Source organism: Pollicipes pollicipes, unplaced genomic scaffold (genome assembly GCF_011947565.3).
Source record: "Pollicipes pollicipes isolate AB1234 unplaced genomic scaffold, Ppol_2.1 Scaffold_6686;HRSCAF=7923_pilon_pilon_pilon, whole genome shotgun sequence".
Taxonomy (NCBI): Eukaryota; Metazoa; Arthropoda; class Thecostraca; order Pollicipedomorpha; family Pollicipedidae; genus Pollicipes; species Pollicipes pollicipes.
This window is the reverse complement of record NW_023596921.1, coordinates 24,076,808-24,100,672: the sequence shown is the minus strand read 5'-3', so window position 1 is coordinate 24,100,672 and position 23,865 is coordinate 24,076,808. Positions and strand designations below refer to the sequence as shown.

At 47.9% G+C, this 23,865-nt stretch overlaps 3 protein-coding genes across 4 annotated transcripts in view; 2 read left to right on the top strand and 1 right to left on the bottom strand.

Annotated features, from left to right (window-relative positions):
* Polr2E (DNA-directed RNA polymerases I, II, and III subunit Rpb5) overlaps positions 1–23,865 on the top strand; it is a 49,326-nt gene that overhangs the window by 14,724 nt on the left and 10,737 nt on the right. The gene's annotated exons all lie outside the window — the stretch shown is intronic.
* On the top strand, positions 2,286–7,397 carry LOC119108665 (prefoldin subunit 2; the record flags this gene model as incomplete). The annotated part of the gene is given in 3 exon segments (XM_037232291.1): positions 2,286–2,416; positions 3,273–3,396; positions 7,111–7,397. Coding segments are annotated over 3 exon segments (450 nt in total), but the record flags the coding sequence as incomplete, so codon positions are not given.
* LOC119108666 (transcription factor BTF3 homolog 4) lies at positions 9,828–15,273 on the bottom strand. 2 transcript variants are annotated; one of them, XM_037232292.1, is made up of 4 exons: positions 15,175–15,273; positions 12,148–12,323; positions 10,842–11,043; positions 9,828–10,330 (listed from the first exon to the last, which is right to left on the bottom strand). In XM_037232292.1, the coding sequence occupies exons 2-4, from the start codon at positions 12,313–12,315 to the stop codon at positions 10,122–10,124; spliced, it is 579 nt and encodes a 192-aa protein (XP_037088187.1). In that variant the 5' UTR covers positions 12,316–12,323; positions 15,175–15,273; the 3' UTR covers positions 9,828–10,121. The 2 variants fall into 2 exon arrangements, with proteins under 2 accessions (XP_037088187.1, XP_037088188.1); XM_037232293.1 differs by having other exon boundaries at positions 9,828–10,327.

Genomic DNA, 23,865 nt, shown 5'->3' with positions numbered 1-23,865 from the left:
ATATTTATCATTCGATGCCGCTTGGTGGATATTCTGGCGAGGTCCATCTTCTTACATGTTCACCCGGCCACGATCTCGGCACAAGCCGTGGCGCTCTCCAGCTATCATCTGCACAGGAGCTGCCCCACTGCGACCATCCGTCTTAAAAACGCACTTCATCCACATAACTGCACCTCGATTTGAAACCTCCACGCTTGGAATACCGGTTTTCACACAGACGTAGGGTCGATTTTGCCCATGTTAACGCAGATGAGAGGTCCTTGGTCAGATTATTCTTCCAGTCTGAATTGGTAGCACCTTCGGCCACCCATGTAAATGGTACCTTTTTGAGAGGCTGAATAGCTAACGAACCAAATGACAGTGCTTATGTCCTGGTGCGGATGCCGAGCTAATGACAATGGCGATAACCTTTGACCCTTGAATCGCATATCAATATCATTGCTCTGCATTGACACCGTTCTGGATTTTGTCACGTGTGTTCACCCAAGGTCAAGCTTGGTCGAATTATGATGTCTGTGAACTGGTTCACTTTTTGAAGGTCTCCCTATGTGACGTTTAATAGTGTTAAAGTTATGAAGGTTTCCGAATATCGTTGGATGAGTCAATGCGACAACAGCCTTCCCCGCTGTGATCTGGCATGCCATATCGCGTGGGTACCGATAGTGTAGGGTTGCGCGTCTAGGAAACCAGAGGTGCGGGGCTGGATTCTTCGCGGTGCCCACTCTTCTTGCCAGGATGGGAGCCAGGCGACGCCACATAGTCTCAGCATCTGAGTGTGCTGTAAAAGCCAAGTGACGGAAACGACATCACAGGTCACACGTGGCGATGTTCACCATTTTTACTCCTCTGGTAAAGCTTTCGGAACCCATATGACGTCATCCTCTGCACTGTCTTAGCAATTCCAGTTCTTTACATGAGAGGAGGTAGCTAGGCGTTCTTATTAGATGCATATGGCCTGATTGATCCGTCCAATATTACGTTCACCCATATTCAATCACACCCATTAATTGCAGCTTGACTGGAGCTTTCCGATGCCGTGTCTGCCGCAGCCATAGCTTGTTAGTTTCCAACATTTTTCGGGGAGGTCCGGAGGCCCCATCATCAGGCGAAGGTGAAAAACTCGCATAAGGCCGAGCCTATCATGGCCGGGTCTGTCCTGTCCTGTCCTGTCCTGTCCTGTCTTGAACAGAACATATGGACGTGCGCTAGCCGTCACCCGGACAACAGGGTGTGTGGTTTGATATCACGTTCAGAGTGAGCTAATGGATTTCGTGATCGTCTGATGTCTATCACGCGTAGAACCGACTTTTCACACGGGATTCTGCATTTTTGCACTTTTTTCCCTTCAAGGCTGCGAATCCACGTATGTTTGACACGCACAACCATCTGAAAGATTCTTGAAAGGTGTATAAGCCCGGTACGTGACCGCCCTCTATTTTGGAGGGTGTATCAGCCCGGTGTGTAACCTTCCTCCGTTTTGGAGGGTGTATACGCACTACCTAACTCTTTAAGTTTGCCTAGATATTTCCGACTTGAATTTCGGCAATGAATTCCCGAAAACGCTTTGTGAGGGTTTTGTCCCCCGGCTTTCCAGCCCGAGGCGCTCGGCTGGGACGCTACCCAATTAATGATTGATAAACATTGGAGCTGATATTATGGCCTGTAACAGCATCCAGTCTAAGAACTGTTTCAAAAAGCCAAGCAAACTGTGGTATGCCTGTATCCGCCGTTGACCATTACGCGCCGAGTATACCTGTTACGTCATCAGTTAAAGCGGCGGAATTTGGCCGGACGTTTACATCTTATGTTCTAGGGCCTTGACCATATAGCACGCTGGGCTAAATGGAGGTGCTGGAATTATTCAAGAGAGCGTATTGCATTTGGGGATATCAATACTGTTAGAGTTTTGTGCTGGATAGTTTATTCATATACCTTTGAAGGAAGTGTGTGGCCTACGCTGGCGATAGCACTTAAGTTATGGGTGGGACCTAACTGTCAATGTAATATGTTGGAATGAACATGCACGACGATCGTGTCATGCATTGCTGTAATTTTTATCAGCTGGGCCTTTCAATGATATCTCAGGTTCCAGAATAATCAGAGGAAGTTTGTTAAATCCGGAATTAAATAAGCAGCTGTAATTTGTGTAAATTTTGGAGGTTTACTTGGTAATTTCCCCCATTCAAGCCCCAAGCTGTTGGACAAAAATATCAGTCTAGTGCCATGTATTGTACCTGAAAGTAAAAACCTGTGCATCCTGTTAATTGCCTCATTGTCTTTTTCAGAACAAAATGTCTGGCAAAACAGCTAAGAACAGTGCTGAAGAAGTCATCCAAGGCTTTAACAAAATACGTTCTGAGCAGCGGCAGCTGGCACAGAAGGTGGCTGAACTGGAGCAGGAGCTTAATGAACACAGGTAACTGAACTAGAATACTTAATTTGAAAAGTGCAGCTGTCATCTGTATGGTTTATAAAGATATCCAGTGACAGAGTATTGTTGCTGGAGTGCTAGGAAGGCCAGGCCAGTGAGAAAGGAGTGGGATGCTGGAGGCAAGGCCTGACTTAGACCAAATTGTGATCACAATGACCATCACTGATGTGAGGTGAGCATTGCAAGGCTCATGGAGAACCAGTGCACACCTAACCCCCCCCCCCCCCCTACCACCACTGATGATGCCCCCCTGGTTGGAGTCACAGGCATGGAAGGGTAACTTTACACAGGATGGCATCAGTGTTGTGTGAAGTCCATTTATCAAGATAACACAGATGTGGCTTGGCAGTGTTGGCACAGCTCACTGATACAAAGTATCCATTTGTGCTTGACCAAAGGTCAAAGCAGTCCAACATGCCACCTTGTAGTTCTTAGAATGGTGAGCAGAAATGCATTTGATAAAATAGTGATCATGCATGCAACTGTGTGGACTTGTCAAAAACTTTGAATGTTTATCAAACCTAATTGATGGCATGAGCACAGAACTATGGCAGGGTGCATGAGGCCATGACAACAAAAAACAATGCCTCTAGTGGTGGATATAGCAGCAGGCTGTGTTTAGTGTGACTGGCTGTTCACAAAATGGTAACTGATGTGAGTGCTGATCATCAGAGTGGGGAGCAACATGTGTACTGGCCTGCAGAATGTTACTCAAGTTTTGGCCATTTACAGGCCATTGTGCTGGCAGAGTGACAGTCAACATGTGTGGTGACCCATGTGTTGTTGCATAACATGCATGGTGAGCAGCACATTGGAAACCATTGTTTCCGGTGGCTGGCAGAATGGTGATCGAGACCCTGAGCAGCGTGGACGAATCCCGCAAATGTTTCCGCATGATCGGCGGTGTGCTGGTGGAGCGGACCGTCCGCGAGGTGCTGCCAGCGCTCACCAACAACAGAAGCCAGGTAAACCAGCAACTAACACTAGTGAAGCCCTGACCTTGGTGACCCTACAAAGGTCGGACAAGTGCAGTACTGGAGTCAAATGAAGAAAGAACCAGAATCAGAATCAGGACCAGGACCGGAATCAAATAAATATAAGTCAACCAAAGTTTTCATGGTATCAAGATTTGGTAAGCTGATGTATGATATTCCAGAATAAAACCCCAAAAAGAAGACCATCACCAAAATCATCAATGGGGTTAGGAGGCTGATGGAAGCCTCAGACAGATCACTTTGTGATCAAGTCAAGGTCATGGTTATGACTCTTTAAGGTCGAAATCTAGTGCTGTCGCGAGGGAAGGAATGGCCAACAAGTTTTTGCATCTGAATTGTTCCTGTCATTGGTGCACAGCATCATTAATGTTAGGTCTGCTATAATTTTTCATGCAGAGATGTAGCCAAAGAAGGCGTCATGGGGCTTGTGATTTCACCAGAATTGTGTCGAAATTCAACAACAAATACATTTTCTTAACAAACACATATATGAAGAATTTCATTACAAATCAGTGCAAGAGCCAATTCTCTTAACATGAAGCACCTCTGCCCTCAGGGTGTACAATTTTAGTAGGGCAGTGGTCTGGCCGCCGCCGCGGACGTGGCCCTTACCGAATGCCCAGCGGACGTCTACGTGGGCCTCATGCATTTTCAAATTGGCCTGAGTACAGTAAGCAGTTCCGGAAGTCCTGAGCTGCCGCACAGCCCTCGCCGCTGTCTACGCCAGCTCCGTGTAGCAATTTTTCAATGTTAACGTGTCAGGGGAGTGAAGCGAAATCGCGCTGTGGTATGTCTAAAATTGCTTAGAAAAAGTGTTGCCTAACTGCCGATAAATCAGGCAGCGTAACCCAAGGTGGATGACGTTCTTATAGGGGAATCTAGCGAGCAAGATGGGCCGTCATTTCTTTTCAAATTTGATATATATGATAGTGATAGTGATGGCGTTGTGTAGTGATAACGTTGAGCGTCCGCCTTCAGCCTCTGGAAAAAACTTGAATTATTGCAGTGAAGTTTTTTCTTGGATAGGAAGAGGGAGCTGATTCCATCATTTAGTTGTGGCTTATATGAAGGAGCACTGAAACAGGGTGAGGCAGTTAAGTGGTTATAACTGGACGTTTGCGTTGCACAAGTTAATGCCTGTATCGTGCTGTCGCGTGGTGGGGACGGTGGACGTAATGCAATTAGAGTTGTGTCGCAGTGATGTGTCTGTCGCACACTATGTCACAATAGTCATGGAAGGGTTGGGTGTGGGTGGTGTAGGTCTGAGCTAGAAAGGGCGTGGCAGTGGGACATGCTATGAAATAGAGGGAACTGATGGCTCGATTTACATTTCTCGTCCCTTCGTTGATGTCGCGAAAGCGTTAGTCGTAGGAAGGAGTTATCTCCAAATGTCTGAATATCCCTAATCGGGATAGGTTTGCCTCCAAGCAGAAGCTAGGTGTGTTTAGTATGATTCTGCGCGTGGATTTTCCTATGCTGTTTTGTCTGCATTGAATGGAATGCCACTCTTCCTACCACAGTCAAAAATTTTGTCGAGGTCTTTTTGCAGTGATGGTTGCATGGCATCCATGTTGTCTGGGACATGAGTCGCAGACAACAAAGTTTTGTCGGCGAAGAAAAGAATGGCATGCGTTGTCTTAGGTAAAAATTCGTCCAGAATGGCCTTGGTCCAGATACATGAAGGCAAGGAGCGGGCCTAGTGCGGATTCTGCGGTAAGCCTGCATTGGTTGGCTTTGGCTTCGAAATTCCCAATGCCGATGAAATGAAATTCCCAATGCCAATGAAATTCCGAATGAAATGCCGAAATGACCCAATTTAGCTTGGTATGTTCTATTACCAATATATCATTTCATCCAATAGAGGAGTGTTGCAGATATGTCAAAAGCGTGTTCTCATTCCTGGAGTGCCAGATCTTGTCAAAGTATTATGACGCGCCGAAGAAAATGGCCATGGAGCCTTGTTCGGAGTCCAGTGCCTGCCGCAGGCCGTGTGAAGTGCATGAATTATTGGTTTTGATGTCGCAGGGTCTATATCCATTATCCGTATCCGCTCTGTCGTTTAGTGAGTAAGTTGTTGGTGTTTAAGTGAAGATGGATGCGTTTCGATACTACTATTTCCTTTTGGATAGGCATGGTAAAGGGCTGAGGAAACGGGAGTTTGTTACATCAGAGGGAGATCCCTTGCTGTTGAATATTGGTCGAGCATTCGCCTGTTTCGACGAAGTTGTTGAGCATTGTTGCTGTTGAGTATGCTGTCGACAACTTGTTGAGCATTTTAAGTAGTGGCATCGTAGTGATATGGCAATAAGTTTTGAAATTCAGACAGGTACACTATCCGGTCCGCAAGATGTGTTTAAATCAGTTTGTTGGGGGCTTGAGGGGTTTTCATCACGCTGCGTATTGCGGTCTGTGTGTCAATTGTTGTGGCTATGGAACGTGGTTTTCAGGAATAATGAATTGGACTGTTTAGCAAACTATTTGCTTAGTAGACGTTGGCCTACGTAATCTTCCGTCACTGTTCCCCCGTCTGGCGTATTTGCTGGCGGCATTGCTTGTGCTCTGGGACGTCCTATGATCTTACGAGTTCTTTGGTGATACATGTACGTATTTTGTTTATGTTCTAGCAGTTTGTGTTGATCTATACCAGTGTACCCGGCAGTGGTTCTGTCTGCGACATCAGTTGGTTGTAGGCGTAAGGTTGCGCTGATCTTGCCGTGGACTCCGATCAAAGTTATTTTTGGTCCTTCTGACACGTCAAATGGTCTTAACATATTTACTGACGCTGCGTCTTTATTCCTTTGCACGAATTGGGAGAAAATGTGATGTTTACCTTATTCCTAAGGAAGCTTTGCTTACGTGCCTGCTTCCATGGCTGATGTATGAGCATCGCCTGACGCATAGTTAACAGTCGGATGGTTTTCCCCACCTGCAACCCACCCATGTATTAAAAAACACATTTATTTCGAACGAATGACATAAATGTTTTAAGCTCAGAAAATTTGTTCAGCAGAGCCTGCCGCCTGCGATCTGAACTTTTACCCAATTTAGCCCGCTTCAGTTCATCTGATGATTTTGTATTCGTCCTTTGTTCTGGACAAGGCGGCGGAAGGTTTTACCTGCCCTGTATTGCTTTGGCACACCCTCCGCGGGCTAGTTAAACGCTCCCCAACCAGTTTCCAGCTGACTTGCGTTAGTCCAACTAATTATTCAGCTGGCCAAACAGTGATCCTCCCCCGAGACTGGTCCCCACCGCCGCCAGATTACAAACCAAGGCATCTGTCCCACAATCAACGTGTCGGTAAGCGCTGTATCTCTAGGAGTTCGTTCTTTGACACTCGACATGCGCGTGATCGCTTTATAAATGGGTTATTGAAATACCCATAGGCTGTTTATTGTGTCATGTCACGAGGGCCCAAAGCCAAAATCTTGACTTTGCAGTCAGATGACCAAACTGCGCCTTTTCCGAGACTGGCCCCCACCGTCGCCAAAGTACAAACCAAAGCATCTGTCCCGCAATTTACGGGTCGGTAAGCGCTGTATCTGTATGGGTTCGTTCTTTGCTGCACTCGACATGCGCGTCATCGTTTTATAAAGGGATTATTGAAATCCCATAGACCGTTTATTTTGTCATGTCACGAGAGCTCAAAGCCAAGATTCTGATTCGTGATCTCGTCCTGCGCCCAGCTGTCGCACCTGGTCGAGTCGCTGAAGGAGCAGATGCTGAAGAAGGCGCAGGAGATCGCCGCATACCAGGAGAAGCATCAGATCCGCGTGCAGGGACAGGGCCCGGCCAGCGCCGGTGGCGGCGGAGAGGAACGGCCGGCGGCGGCACGTGGCGCGGCCGCCTCCGGCGTTCTCGTGCAGCAAGGACAGTCGTAGGGCCGGTTGTGCCACCCCCCTCCGCCCCGCCCCGCACTGTGTCATGCGCTCGCTTGTTCTCATTAATTTGCCTAATACAGCTATGAACCACGTGTGGTCGCGTTTTGGCGGGGACCTGCTCGGATGCCGTTTGGTGGCAGCGGTTTGGTATGTTGCGCGGCGCGGCACATTGTGAACGAACGTGTCCCATATTTACTAACCAGCCTCTCACACATATTTCGGAGGGATGCGATTCCGTATCGCTATCACCAGCCTGGCAGCATGGCGTTCTACAAACGAGCAGGCGCGAACCCAGCACCACCACCAGCCGTCACATGCATGACCACGTGGCAGCGAACCCAGCACTACCACCAGCCGTCACACAAACGGCAGCGAACCCAGTATCACCAGCAGCCGTCACTCACATGGCGGCGAACCCAGCACCACCACCAGCCGTCACACATATGGCAGTGCAGCGAGCCGTTCCTGCTGCGGCGACCTACGACCCAGGGCGGCCCGCGGGCGGGTCCACCTCCGCCCCGATGGGCCGCGGGGACGGTTAGGGCGACCGGACGGTCTCCGTACGGCTGGGAGTCATACAGATGGTGGTGGGGCTTCCATCGAGACTGAAGCGACCGCGGACTCCGGCGGCCCTGAAATGGACTCGGCGGAATGCGTGCGCCAGTTAAGTCCGTTGCCAAGACGGCAACGATTACAACGTTTTCTATTACCCTGATCACAGCGCCACGAAAACTGCGAAATATCTCCGCGTTGGGTTATGACTCAGTGCGATGGTGACTCGGCGCGGCGGTGACTCATCATCACTAGTGACTCAGGAATGTTGGTGACTCAACAGCGGCAGCGCCACCAGCATCAGCTACTCATCAGCGCCGCTGAGCCTACTGTTACTGGTCCTGAGGACTTAAAGGTGCCTTACGATCGGGGACAGCCTCCAAGGCGGCCGGTGACCCTGAAGAGCAAATACTTGACACGCGCTCGGGTGGGGGTCAGATTGACCCAGCCGAAGGTCTTTCCAGAATGATTTTCGAACGACACGGCTTGGCCGTGCCACACCTGGCGTAGCTGTCGAAAACTGAATAGCGGATCTTTTGATGTAAACAATTCGGATGGGCCTTGTTGGGTCGCTGACCTATGGCGGGCCAGCCAGACCATGGCCGTCAGCGAAGGGCATTTCAAGGGAATCGCTCCATGTGATGAAACAACAGCGTACGACGAACCCATACCTACCTGAGATAGTTTCTTAGACAATGAAGCAATTGAATTTAGAATTACAGCCTACCCCGCTTGCCCAACGTTAGGTATGAAGGTGAGACCGAAGTAAACACTAACCTGCTTTTTTACTCAAGAGCTCGGTTTTCAGGGGTAGTTTCTGGCGCTCATTTCGAATTTATTTATGATAGGGGCCGCGACAGACATGTTCCGCGGACTTGACAAAGGTCAAAGCAGGTAGCTGACGTACTGTACTGGCCCACCTCAACATTTTGTTTTCAGGAACATACCGCCTAGCGTAACCCCCAAGTCATTCGAATGACAAAATAAAAGCAATATCGTAGGCACCTGTTCACCTGGACCTCATAAAATCCAAATAAGTCACCAATCTCATTGACCTTTCTCTTAGAACGGGTATCTAGCTTCATGGAGGTTGCATGAGGTCCGGGGGCACCTGAGTACCAATCTGGAGTTTGAACTTGTTCGACCCCAAGGTCATGACCTAGGGACTCAAATTTTGACACAAGCGAGCTCACGCATAGCCCAATCCACCGTCAAATCGGTATTTCTCGCTGTCGCAGTGCTTGAGATCTCAAGGGGGTCAAATCGCCCCCACCCCAGAGAAGAGTATTCGACCGGCCACCCACGCGCAGGTTAATGTTTAGTTACAAGTCAGCCAGTGTCACCCAGACGCTTGCAACGGCCTCTGCGTTCCGACAATTTCGGAACAGTGAAGTTTACAACATAACTTTCGAAAAACACGTTTTTACCCCGCACCCAGTCCTCCCGTTCCTAAAATGGGCAAATTACGTAGTCCGACAGTCTGCTCCCTGCCTGGGGCGTCAGGAGTACAGCCCAGCAAATGTGGCTATCGGGTTCTCCATCGCCGACCCTGTCAAAGAGGCTCTATGGAGGGAGCAAGGGGCAGACACGATAGCCGACCGACTCCTGGCTCGAAACGGTCGTCACTCACGTGAAGCGCCCGTGAGCAGCGACCATTGCCGCCTGTTTGTGGTTCAAACCGCTAACACCCCTTCCCAGAGCAGATACGGATTTGTGCTGTGTGTGATCAAGGACTGCATCTGGCCCGCAAGTACTCGACGTATGGCAGCAGAACACCGCTCGTTGACCGCCGGCTTGCATCACACCATGCGGCATGACACTGCCGAAGTCGACGCGCGTCTCATTGCGCTGCTTCTCCCGAGTACGATCCATACGCTCTCGCTCCTGATGTACTGTGTAATGCGTGAATGCCATGGCCCAAGTCGTTCCCACGTCATACAACAACCGGCTGGTAATGCTACATCACAACCGACTCGTGACGATATTTATTCCACGGACTTGAGTACCATCACAAACGGCGCGACCGAGACAGCAAACGTTGGCTTGACGCCCCCGATATCATGACGATGGCCGTCCTTCCGAGCGTGCGCTGCAGCGGCCAGCGGCCAGCGGCCAACGGGAGGCCACATCACGTCCAAGTGCCGGCCACCTCCGCCGGTCGCGCGCTGCTCCCCCAGAGGACCGGCGCTCACCCCGCGGCTGGGGCGCAGGGTCGCGCGCTGCCGACGGCCGGCCCCGCCGCGGCCGCCGACCCGCACAGCTCGCTAGTCCTCCTTCTTGTCGCCGCCGTCTGGTGCGGGCACCGGATCGGAAGCGGGGGCGGGGGCAGGGTCCGGCTCCGTGGCCGGGGCCAGGGAGGGGGCGGAGGCGGCTGCCGCGGCTGACGGGCCCTCCGATTTGCTGGCCTCGTCGAAGTTCTCCACTAGGTCCGGGACCTCCTCATCGTTGTCGGCGGCGTCGCCGGCGGCGCCTACTGGAATCAGGGACGGCCTGGTCAGCCTCCAGGTTGAGGACGACGCACCGGGCTGGTTGCGGGCAGCGCTTTCATACCATGCTGTCTGCTGCCCTGCCACAGGTGGCGCTAAACCAACAAGGCGTGGCTTCCACGCCTGACAGCACGCCATTTTGTAAAACCATGCCGGATATAAATGGTCCTGTTAGTCTCGATGCACATCATGGGGACAATGAACCTGTCATAAACCACACACCCTGCTGTCCGGGTGACGTCATATGCAGATTGCACGACCCGCTTATAGATTAGCCGACTTCAACATCGGCGACTTATCACGTTATGTCCGATATGATACCACCCACACAGCGCTTCAAAGATCGACCATTTGTTGGCTAGTTGTATAGACTTCGCGCTGAGACCAGGTCGCTCCTGCCGCTGACAACGCCACCACCTCCGACTGCACTATGCGCCGTTCCCACGGCCGACTTTCCGAGGACGGAGTGGCCGCCTGGCCGGCACTGCTGGCACTCACCGCTGGCCTGGACGGAGGAGGCCAGCCGCTTCAGGTGGGTGATGCTCTCCGAGCCCAGCTGGTTCAGGATGGTCGGCAGCATCTCCGTGATCTGCTTCATCTCGGCGTGGCCCGAGATGGCGAATGTGTTGGACTGCAGCGACGCCTGCACTTTCGGATTGTTGAAGTGTATCACAGTACTGTCATCCTTGATCATGTTGACCTGGAATTGCGCAGTGCGTGCATTTGTCAAGATCAAGTGTCTAAGACTGGGCTGACGGATGGTAATTACGCATCGGGCTTACGCAATCTCCCAAATGGAGGGTGGCTACACACCGGGCTTATACACCGTCCAGAATGGAGGGTGGGTACGATAAGCATAGCCAAACAAGAATGGTGAAGGGCACGGAGGGTGATTACACGTTTTGGAGCATGTATACACAGAGCCTTTCATAAATTGCACACCAATGTATATGCACAGGTGTTTCATAGCACAGGGTATGAGACTGTGTTGTTTATAGTATGTCATGTTTAATGCCGATGCTTCCTTTTATTTAAAGTGCTTTTACATAAATTGCTGCATACAAAAAGTGGCGCTTTTATTGAGTGCCACCCATTGTACTATTATCTCTCCGAGAAAACCTAAATAAAGCTGTAATGACCACTTGGATAATTTTGTGCTCTACTATAGACAATTTTGTACTCCCCTACCAGGAAAATCTTTGGAATTTCCAACACTGACAGTTCTGTAAATGTGAAATGCTGTACCTAGAAGGTGTGTGATGCTAACTAGGGCCCCAGGCCATCATGCATATTACAGTGTGAACCTGGGAAAGCCAACGCAAGTGGTGATGGTCAAGATTATCACATGCATGGCAAGTATGGCCCCACAACAGCTACCAGACAACTGAAAAGCTCAGCTCTACAATGTTGTAATCTTTGGCCATTGCATGCTTCAAAATGTTTCTCACATACTGTAAAGATTCTTGCCACAAACACAAGCTAATAAGAAACATACAAAAAATGGACCTCTGTTCCCTAAGAAACACAACAACATGGAGCAGTGATGGAACCTTGCCAATGTTGGTCCTATGCATCATCCCTGTGCCAGAACATTTTCATTTACACTGCATTTCTTAATGTATGCAAAAAAAAACAGTGCCATATTAATATTGTCAGCTACATGATGGGTCTCTTCCTCAAGGCTGATGTTTGTGACATAACTTCAGAAGCCATTGGATCGCTAAAACTGACAGCAACAGATGACTTTATTATGAATTTATGGTTCAAGGCACATCTAAGTGAGCTATAGGCCTCAATGGCTCACCTCCTCAATTCCAGGGATGTTGCTGACAGGCAGCTTCTTTAAAGAATTTTGAAGTTTCCTGTCATCTGTATTGGCAGTCTTGTGGACGACTTTCCTCTTCCTCCGTGGCACTCCTTTGCCACCCACCCGCACCTGCTCCTGCAGCTTGGCAAGCTTATCCCTGTTCATGCTGAAGTCTGAAAGTATGAAAAACATTGTACAAAGATGTTCATTTCCCTTCTCTAAAAGTAAGCCAACATTAACAAAATTCATTTCCTGGCTTGCTTGGTGCAAATACAAATCGAGTGGCAATGGAGATAACACAAAATGCAAAGAAGGTACCAAGGCTAGGGTACTTTACAGCAACACAATCTAGACAGTTCATATACTATCATATTTTGAGGGAAAACCTTGGTTTTTAAGTTCAACCATTTATGCCATAAAACTGAACTTGTCTAACCTTTCCTCACAAGTTTTCTGGTCAGACCAGTATGAATCATACAGAGTGGACAGCTCTATGATATAATACTTATGATGGTAGTATGGGCAGTGTTTTCAGAATTAACCACTTAGAAGACAGAACTGATTTTCATTCATGCCATTGCATTCCCTGCTCTGGGATCATTGCCTGGTGCTCCTACCCTTGCTCATGATCAGCCAATCAGCATCAAACCTGGCAGCAGTAAGCCTAGAATATATGTGTCAGACTATGCAAATTGGCCAGGCAGGCCAGATATCAGGGTTTAAGGTCAAAGGCAAGTAACAGATAAGCACTCTAACCATTGTGCTACAGAGGCCACTGGAGACCTTTTTTAATTCTTACAGCAAAAAACTGCATTTAATGTGTGCACAACCCACTTTGAAATTTTTGCAATGCTGAGCACCTGGAGCAGATGTAGGGTTAAGTGAGCAGCATCTGTTGCCTAACATCTGTCTGCATTTGTCTACTCCCAACAACAAATCATAATTTTTCAACGATTATGGACCACAGTTGCCTGGCCATGTAACATACTTTCTATTCTAATTGCCTATCTTAACACAAACAAAATACAGTTGCACTTGTGCAAAGCCATTCCTTAATAATTCTACAGCATCAACCACACCAGGACATAACATGACACAAAAGGTTGATGAAGAAACTATATACTGAGGGTTATATGGCACAAAGCTGGACTTTCCACTTCACTTTCTTCCTGTCCACAATAAGGTTTTCAACAAATGTGATGATCAAAATTTCAAGAGACCAGTCTCCACAGTATGTGAAGATGTGTCTCAGCATAGTCCACAGAAGTGAACTGTAGAACTCTGTTCAATATTTCAAATTGAATGCAACTGGGTCAACACTCAAATAAAAGTGAGAGACAGTAGTATTAGCCCTTTTACCTGAAAAAACAGGAGAATACAGATATATTTAGGTTGATATTTTGGTGACATGCCTTTACTGAAACAACAGCAGAAGTGAATTGTTCTCTGGTACTGACAGGAAACCTGCTGTTACAAAACATTTACCAAAAAATACTGTTTTGACTTCAGTTACTCAAGCTTTGATCAGCCAGAACTATCCGGCTACATGCAGTTTCACAGTATCATTGGTCATGGTATACATTGGCATGTTATGTTAAAAAAAGCATTGGACATCAAGCATCATTTTAAAGGCAAAACACAAAGTAAACAATAGTAAAACAGGTCACCTAAACTCTTACCTTGGAGCATAAATAATTACAATAGTGAACATCCGAGTGCTGCAAACACACAGCAACAGCAACTCCGGCACCATTGCTATACATGGTCACAACATTACTGCATACCAAGAACCACAAAAAGGTACAAGGCCAAGGTAACAAGAATCTAATGAAATGTCTTTCTTGCGTATCCAAGCAGTCTTCCGTAGTACTATTTGTAGATTGGTAGACACGGGGCAGGGCAAATATGATGTCTCTGGATAGGGAATGAAAAGAAAACTGAGAACATGACAGTTATACAAAACTTCTTAATATATATATGGCATGGGACATGGACACCAACTGGACAATGGGTTGAAGGAGATAGGGTGAAGAGGTTAGTCAGGTCAGGTTAGGCTAGGCTGTTGTTAGGTTGGGTGATTATGTTAGGTGAGGTTAGGTTATGTTACATTAAGTTAGGTTCTGGTCTATTCTGACCTGCATGTTTCATTAACTTAGCGACACATTACCAAAAACATATTTCATTGCATTATCATTGTTACCTTGGCCCAATACATTTTTTTACAGTTCTTGATGTGCAGTATCACTGTGACAATGTGCACATAACATAGCAATGGCGCTGGGGGATCAAGATTGTCTAGTGTGTGCGGCGCTCAGAATCATGCCACCATAATTATTAGAATCTGAGGGCAGAAGTATGGATCTACCTACTTTATCATGAGTTATATATTCTGCCCTAAACATGACAAATGATGTACAATGCTCTTTATTAACACAAGGTACCAATGTATACCTACCCCATATTATTTGCCAGTCTGTGAATTACACAGGCTGTTCAGCGCACTACCGAGGAACATTTTTCACATAAATAAGGCAGCAATAATACCCCTTTTCCTTGAAGGAAAACCATGAGAATGAAGATATAGATGGGTTGATACTTTGGCAACATGCCTTTGTTGAAACAATAGCTGAAGTCACTTCTACTATTGTCTTGATAAAGGCACAACTCACCTCTATTTTCATTAAGGGCATGTCACCAAAATATCAGCCAAACTTTATCTCCATTCTCCTGCTTCTCCTGCGCAGACTTAAGGCAATTACTGCTATCTAAACTGCATTACATAATTCCACGCACTTTCGTAACGATAGTAACAGTAACGATACCGACGCGGCAAAAGGCAGCACATATAAGGAATAAGATAGCAAATTGAGCACGTGCACTGCGCGCCAGAAACGCCTCACTTCAGGCACCCACATTTTACGGGGCGTACGGACCCCACTACCAGGTCAAGCAGCTCAACGCACACCATTTCAAGATATTATTTACATTGGAAACATTAAATCACTCCTTTAGGGGGATACATACCGAAGTAATATACGAGAAATGAGCTCCCGCCCAAACTATTCACCGTACTCCAAAATGCCGGGGACGTGACGCATTCAAGGACGCACTTTGTGCCGGGGAGGCCCGTGAAGGTTAATAGGGACACCTGCAAACGAAATGACGACAAAGAGAAAAGTGTACGAACGCAATCTTATGGAAGACGATGAATAACCTTTACAACCTTTGGAATTGAAGAATACAGCGGGTTTTACATGCACAAAATGTTTCTCAGCTGAACCTCAGGTAGTCAAATCTTGCTCCTTGCGTCAATTTTAGCTTAGGGCTTTCAATGCTTAGTTCAGACTATATCACCATGAAAACTTTTATGAAAATTGGAAGGTTTCGCACTGAACGATGTTGACCTTTGACTTCGTAATATCTAGGAAATTTGTGTAAATCAACACCAGCTGTCAGGTCTTTGAAAGATATTACGCACAGGGCCCCGCGCAACGCCACGTTTTGTCAGCACCAATAAGAATCCAGCATTCAACTCCAGCATTGCGCGAACGTCACGTGATGACGCACCAGGGACGTCATCACACTTCGGCTAACATGACACCACACCCCTACTGTTCCTAAGGATGGCACCAACCCGTCAGCAGATAAAGACGGCGTTTGCTGGGGGCGCGAGACGATATCAAAGTTGGGATGAGAGCAGCCTTGAGAAGTCCAATGATTCCAAAAAGTACCATAGCACTGCAACGAAAGCCGGCCTGATTCCGACCCCCATTTGCTATAACCGGATCTCGACCACTTCAGTTTCAAATTTGGCAGGAAATAATATCATTACGGTGTTCAGTACCAACGTTAGCACGTGTCCTGGTGCGCGAGCTGAATATTGCCCATGCTACTGCCTTTTATCCGTTACATTTATTTGTTAATTATATCATAATACACTCTTCACATGCATATTGCGATCATATTTGGCTGCATATCGCAAATAATAGAAGAAAGCGGTAGTCAGACGAGGAAGAGAGGAAGCTCGTGGGGCTCCAGCCCCCCCCCCCCCCCCTATCTCCCGTCAGGTTCGAGGGCAGTTTTCACCAGGGCACTACTGACTATAATTCAGGAGTTTGGTGATCAGGAAAACTATTTTGGATTTAAATCTTCTAGGCGCTACCATATGGGCACAGGCAGTCCGAGCCAAACAGCAGAGATTTAGCAGCAAGATAAGCGGACAGCTGCGTTGACCTCCATGGTCCGCAACTGGAAGAGCCGTGCGTTCGAGAACAGGAGGACCGGTGCTTTATGCTCTCATCTCTCAGTTTTGGACGACTTTGGGCCCGCAAGGAGTCTATTGCGGTGGACACGCCTGTGACTTTATCGAGAATCTCAGTTCAAACATCTCTGATTTATAGTCCCCAGCAGTTCTCTATTACGTTGCTGTAGGCTTGTTTTACAAGAGTAAGACATTCATCTACTCTGACAAAAGGGCACCAGACTTAAATATATGCATGGTACCTGCTGCATCATAACACGTATATGAATTATGATGGAATTAAGCGGACCATTTGCAAGACTTTCAAGAGTAATTTCATGTTTTTTTATATTTCCATTACTGCTTATGAACGACCTTTGCTTGAGCTAATGATCCAAAAATACAACAAAAATACAAACTCGGCCTTTTTCACGGAAAAGCGGCTACATAACACCTCAACACCATGCCGAAATAAAAAAAATCCTCCGTCAAATCGCCTGGCTCTCGGCTGCACGACGGCGCAAGTGGTAGTGCTTTGGGTTAGGTATGGGTGGGTTCACAATGTATATCGCAGTCATCGAATTACCAAACGGTCAAAAGGTGCGTGTACTTTTTTGGTGACATGAGGCATAAGCGCCGCATTTCGGGGAATAGGTAGTTTTGTTTACGCGTGTAGATTCGCGAACTTGGGAATCTGCGCACGTCTTCTCAGCAGGCGTGCCTGGGAGGGCATATATTCGTTGCATCCCTCCTACGACTATGGTGATGTTTGAAACAATAGCCACGCGCCACCACGTCCGACGTAGGTCATTGGTAAGGACTGTGAATGCCCCACAGGGCGAGTGCCAATTTTTTATAGTTTTTGATGCACATTTCATGAACATGAAATGATATCAATTGACAATGGACCACATTTGATAGCCGGCAGATCATACGATCGAACCTGCCAACGTTTGCTTGGACCTGAACCTCTGACCTTTCCAAACCACAGACCCGTCAAAATCAAACGATACTCAGCCTATTTCAGTATTGCTACATGGCTTTCCAAATTTGGGCACTCGACGTGATTCCGCCACTTGCAGGCTGCTAATCCCATAATGGTATTCCAGTTTGGCTCATGAACTTTCGAAATCGTTTGAACGCTCTTCCCACTTTTGCTCTGTCGCAACCATCCGCTGGCGGAGCAAAGGACGGAAGAGCGTCATTCTGTCCTCCCCCCCCCCCCCCAAATGATAAAACAGCAGGTAAACCCGGCACATGCCTTGGTCCTGCTCTAGACCGGTTCGGATTCGGTAAATTCTTTATCCGAGCTATATCGGTAGCAAGAGTATCCTGCGCATGCAGTAAGAATTACTGCATACGTAGTACCTGAATGATAACATCATTCCAGTTAACCTAGAATATTACTAAACAACCAAAAAAAGTGTTAAATGAGCATTAAATATTCGTGCGAAAACCGATGAGCGTTACGTTTGGTTTGATCTAAAAAAATGGAAAAGCTTAGCTTAGAGCATGACACGATTTTGAATAATTCAACCGGTTTATCAGGTCCAGCACACCTAATTTGTAAAGACGGGTGTTCGGCTAAGAAGAGTAACATACGACGAAAATTACTTGGTCTGTTAATTGATCTAAATTATGTTTGTGCATCAATATGTGAGAAATGCCAAGGTGTCATCGAAAATTTAGAGGGGGAAAATCCTCGCGTTTAATCTCAAAACCAGTGCTTTAAATGAGGGAGGCTCTGATAGCTTTAAAACAATCTGTGTGCATGTTCCTGTCCGGACAAAAAGCCGAGTGAAAAAAGTGGGAAGAAAACGGTCATGAGGGATGGAAATCGACTGGGACGAAAATGGCATCGAAAAAAGTCGAAGGACAAAAGGTCGAAAGAGATAAAAGTCGACGGGAATAAAATATGAGTCAGGATCAAACGCAACAAAAAGTCGAAAGAGACATACGCCGCGTGAGATAAAGTCCAGTCGGTTAAAAGCCAAAGGACAAAAGATCTATAGAGATAAAAGACCATTTGGAAAAAACAAGATGAGTCGAAAAGAAAAGCGAAAGACGAAAGCCCCAAACGGACAAAAGCCGGCAAAAAGTATATGAGGCAGTACTGAGTGCTTACTATCACACATTCAATATCGTGAGCACAGATGAAACGCCGAGCGCTGGCAATATAAATCATGTTTGTTATACGTCATTTGACCTACCTTCTGGTATACGGATGGTCGGTTTCTCGGCATAGTCTGTCTTAACTCGCAATGCCGAACACAGGGGCATAGTCTGTCTCATCTTCAGTTGTGAAGCGGGGGGGGGGGGGGGGGAGTGCTGGTGACTCGCTTCCACCTTGGTGAAGAAGGTGTGTTGAATACGGGAAAATCCGTTCATTGGCGTTTTGTTGGTGGTTTCCATCATTTTTCCTGTTCCGCCCACCGTCCCTTCGTCCTCCCCCAACTCACTTTGCGAAACTGCGCTCCTCGCCGAATGACTTTGGCGCGCGGCTTATCTATCCGCCGCGGGCTGACGCTGGTTTTCACCGTGCGAGCGCGGGGATTCTGGAGGTGTCTAAACGCTCTGTAATCTCGAAAGCGGGTTTAAATAGGTTAGGCTGAGATGTGGCGCGCGGCGTATCTGTCCGTCGCGGGCCACATGCTGTTTTTCAACGTGAGAATGCGATTATTCTGGAGCTGTTTATACGTTCTGTAATCTCGAGAGCGCAAATGAATAGGTTAGGTTGAGATGTGGCGCGTGACGTATCTATTCGTCGCGGGGCCCACGTTGTTTTTTCAATGTGCGAGTACGGTTTTTGGTTGTCATGTTGAGCCCTGACGCTGGTTCCGGACCTGTGCGCCAGGACGAGCAATAGAGCCCTTTAAAAACACCGACCCCATCGAAGGCAAACAGCAACAGTTACAATCATGGATACAGGGACATATACAGTGGGAGGGGCGCTGAAAAGGACGGCAGTGTTTGGAGACCTTATCGACCTGGTGCGCCGACAGCTGGGCACTCAGCGCCCGCACACCTGCAAAATCCATATCGGCCCGGACGGAGGAATTGCCGGCCCTTCAGCAGGTCCCTGACATCTCCGGCGTTTTTCTTGATTATGCAACCTTGCGTTGCATTCATGAACCTTAAATAAAAAAATTATGTGGGCATGGTGAGATCATGTACTCGCGCTTTATTTCTGATCAGTTATATGTGGTGTAATTCTTGTATCATATCGTAGAAATCAGCATACCTCGTTACGAATATGTCACTAAGGTGTGGTGTTAAGTCGCATGCAGACCCCTGTCTGGTATTGCTCTATGCGTTTCAATGAACAGTCTGTAAGAATGCAGCAGATCGATGCATTATGTGCCACCTGAATTTGTGCCATAAGGCAGGACACGTCGTATTCGAGTCCATGTTTTTGATGTTGGTTTCTCTATTTCGCATGGTCCATGTGCTGCGTGCAGCTTGGGGCGACCGCGAATTTTCCACAAGCTCAGTCGAATTGCTGTCATCACGGGCTGTCAATGTGCCACAGGTGGTTTATTGATGACTTCTCGCGGTTAGCGACGGGATAGGCCTACGAGTCACAAGGGCTCCTCGCGGGTAGCGATGGATTGTTGGGAGCCGATGAGAAATTCCGGTGGGCCAACGGGGGGGGGGGGGGGGGATGTCGACATAGTTCAGTGGCAATAGGGAGTGGAGACTACATGGAGATGCCACGGTGAACCTTACATCAGGTGGCAGTTATTACTACGGATAAATCCCGGCGCATAAGTGGTGTATAGCTGTACGGTTCGGCCTATAATTGAGGGAGTCAGATCGTTACACATAATCTGCAGATTGTGTGTAGCGACCACACAATAGGCTTCCCTTTAATAGGACCGGTGACAAGCCTGCAGGAGACCGTGTGAATGTATGAATGCTGGTTGCGGAGTCCCAGTAAAGAAACGCTTAGTGCCCTGGTTAGGACGAAAGCGTGTGCTTCGCAAAAGTCCATATATTATCAGTGAGCCAATGTTTTTGCCACCATTTGCAGTTGCTTCCAGACCTGCGAATCAACACAAAGGGCCAGCTAGCCAACAGCCACCATTAACAGCTACATGCATAATCAATCCAAACGAATGTGATTATTGCTGGTAGACGTATTACACCCAAGGAGCGTTTCTTTTGTAAGGTTGGTCATTGGTGAGTCCAGTCACTATCCCTAGACTACTGCAGACTCACAGTGGCCGCTCTTCGTGCTAAAATGAGCGGCAGGCGGTGCGATGTAGTCTGAGCAGCTGCGCGCATGGCAAAGCCCCAATGACAGGATCAGTACCGGGGGAAAAAGAGTGTCAGATGCCGTCAATCATTCCCACACACGCAGCTAACCTAAAAAACAATCTAGACATGCATAAACATGGTTATTGCGAAGAGGCGGCCCAGTTTCTTTTCTGATTAGTATTTGTAAACGTGTTAAAAACATTATGGCCATGCATATTATGGTCATTTATGTACTCGCACATGACGTGTGCTAGTACGTGACTTTAAGAACTATGCAGGAACTTCATCTAAATTATTGAGTCAGTCTCGGCGCTCGTTGGTTTTATGCAAGTTGGGCTTTGGAATCTCGTAATTGCCGTTTTGTGTCGGTGAGGACTCCTTCGGGCGCTCACGATGATATTGAGGAGAAGTGATGAACCCTTACTCCTCGTTATCTGGACAGCCAGCAGGAGGTGCACAGCCCAGGAATTTAAAAAGAAAACAACCGAAATTAAAGGAAAAAATAATCCCAGCTGAAACCCGAGCGTAACACTATGGTGGCCTGTATGAAGTGAAAACAGCGCGCAACAAAACCAGAACCTTAGAGTCTTTCTCGCCGATATTACGCGCCACGATTTTGTGTCTGAAACATGTCCACACGCTCTGGGTGTTTTAGCCTCATGACGCACACGCGGGTTCACTGCCGACACAGTCGCACAACGGACACCGTCTGCTGTTCTGCGGCTGTTCTCCGTGCTACGCTCGGCCGCTCCGCTCCATCTCGCCGACGTCAAACGCCGGAGATACCGCAGATGCACGCTACCGCGCAGCCGACGACAGCCAGGTGAGTTGCGGAACAGTTGAAACCTTTACTTTGGCGCGGTATTTAGACCCTTAGATAGCAGCTTTCCCTGAAGACTTTCTTAAAATTTGTCTCATTCCATCCTGCCCCGCCAACTGGATAGCATCATGCTCCATCCAGTCTCGTCTGATTCCGTCCTGTTCCGTTCGATTCTGTCCGATTCTGTCTAGTTTCATCTGGTTCCGTCTGGTTCCGTCTGGTTTCGCTCAGCCCCGTTCTGTCCCGTCCGGTTCATTCCGACCACGCCCGGTGACGTCCGGTGCTGTCTGCTCGCGTCTGGCCACGTGGTTCCTTCTAGTGCCGTCCAGTTTGGTTCGGTCCCGTCCCAGTCCCTCGCCCGGTCCCTTCTGTTGTGATCTGGTCCCGCAGGGCCGCGCCCGTTCCCGTCCCGTCCGATCCACTCCCATCTGTCTCTCTCCGTGGCCACAGTTGTATCCACCTCTCATAGCGGGCCATCCTGATGATTTTGCTGTTTTAAATTATCCTGACTGCTGGGGTTTTGCCATAGTCAAGTTGGCATTCATTCCTGTCCATGCTCTGTCTTTCGCCCCATCCTGTTTTCAGTCTTATCCCTGTTCACAAACAGTTTTGGGACTGTTTTCCCACCCGAATTAGATCCCTATCGACTTTTATTCCTCTCGACTTTTATCCCTTTCGACTTTTATCCCTCCACTTGTTTTCGACATAACTTTTCCATTCGACTTTGTTCGGGAACCACATATTCACGTACTGCTGGTTTTGCCCCTTAATGGTTAGTCCGAACACATTTCCGCGCATCTTAAGAACGCAACATCTTCCATGGTGGACTGCGAACAACCACTGTTTTGTTTAAACCGAACACTCCTGCATGACAAGGCATAACGAAATCATCCATTGAAAAATTGCATTGCAGTGTAATGTTTTAAACCACGATTTTGGGCGTCGTTCGTCCAAATCAGAGATCTAGGCTTCGTTATATCCAACTGCATTTTGTGTCCGGATGGGCACATCGTGTTTTGCATCAGATTGAGCGCCAAATAGTGGTCTGGGAATAACGGTAACTGTAACCATACCAGGCAATAATATATGCTCCGAGTGGTGTCACTTTCTAAAATCGGTTGAAGAGGGCGGGGGGGGGGGTGTTGGAGGGGGGCTCAGCCAAATGGATTGACCCAGCATTGCCCGAAAAAACTGATTTTTCCCCAGATTTCGGCCACTTGAATTTGCGTCCTCGATGCTAATCTTTAAAAGGAAATATTTCGTACGATAAGAATTGTTTTCCTGCCGAAGAATGTCTTCCCATTTCAAACAAGCGTTAGCCGCCTTTTTGTGAAAAGCCCAGAAAAAGAAGTAGGAGATCACTGATGGCTACCGCTGCCGCTGATCGTGTTGTAGAACCACCACAGCCACGATTATGCGACAAATACACTTTCCACAGTTGGGGAAAAACATGCGTTAACTTCTAGCTTGGCCACTGCCTGTACTTTTTAAAGCTCAACGTATTGCAGTCAATCATTCTTGACGCTATCATTTGGAAAAAGCTTGTCAAACGTTTGTAGACTGGCTTAACAAATGAAATGGATGGGGTGACAAAAAAATCAGACAGCACGTGGTACTATTTCGCACAAAATTTGCATGATACTAGTAGTGATGTATTTAGGCATCTACTTCCTAGTATGCCAATGATAAATATAATTGCTATGAATTCCTCGGCCCAGTGTTCCATGTTTGCTTATGTGCGTTGAGGGGGCTCAGATGAGTAATGGGGAAGGGGAGCTGAAGTCAGCGTTGGGGGGGGGGGGGGACTCAGGCCCTCCTAAAGCGTATGAAGTGATGCCCTGTATGCTCCCTTCAACCCTCCTGCTTGACATTCCACTGGTCTTCTCTCCTCAACTGAGAACCTTCTCACCGACCAACCAATTAGCACATTTTCGTACAAGCGTCAAGTTCTTCCCACGCGCAGGACAACAATCAAGTTAACGCGAGTGGAAACGGCGCGAATAATCATCTGATCAGCCGACGCAGCCGATCGCGTAAAGCGATTGGCAATAATGTTGCTCGACTGCATACCCACCGGCAGGAAATGGCATTACAGTCCCAAGTGCCGTTATCCCAGCCATAGCGGCGAGGCTCCGTCCCTGACGAACACAGGTGGAACTATTTGGCGGCATTTCGAACCATAAACATTTTTAACTTAAGACATCATGGACCGTGCACGCTCTGAACTAATAGCAGTGGGGCTGGTGGCCGGCCGCTTTATGATTCATGAACCAACCTTCTGTTTGGCAACCGCACTGGGATGGCGACGGCCACCTCGGGATCCGTGGACCGGGCTATATGTTTGACCTGTACCATCCGGGACCGCACGAGGTGAGCTGTATGTGGAACCTGCATACGT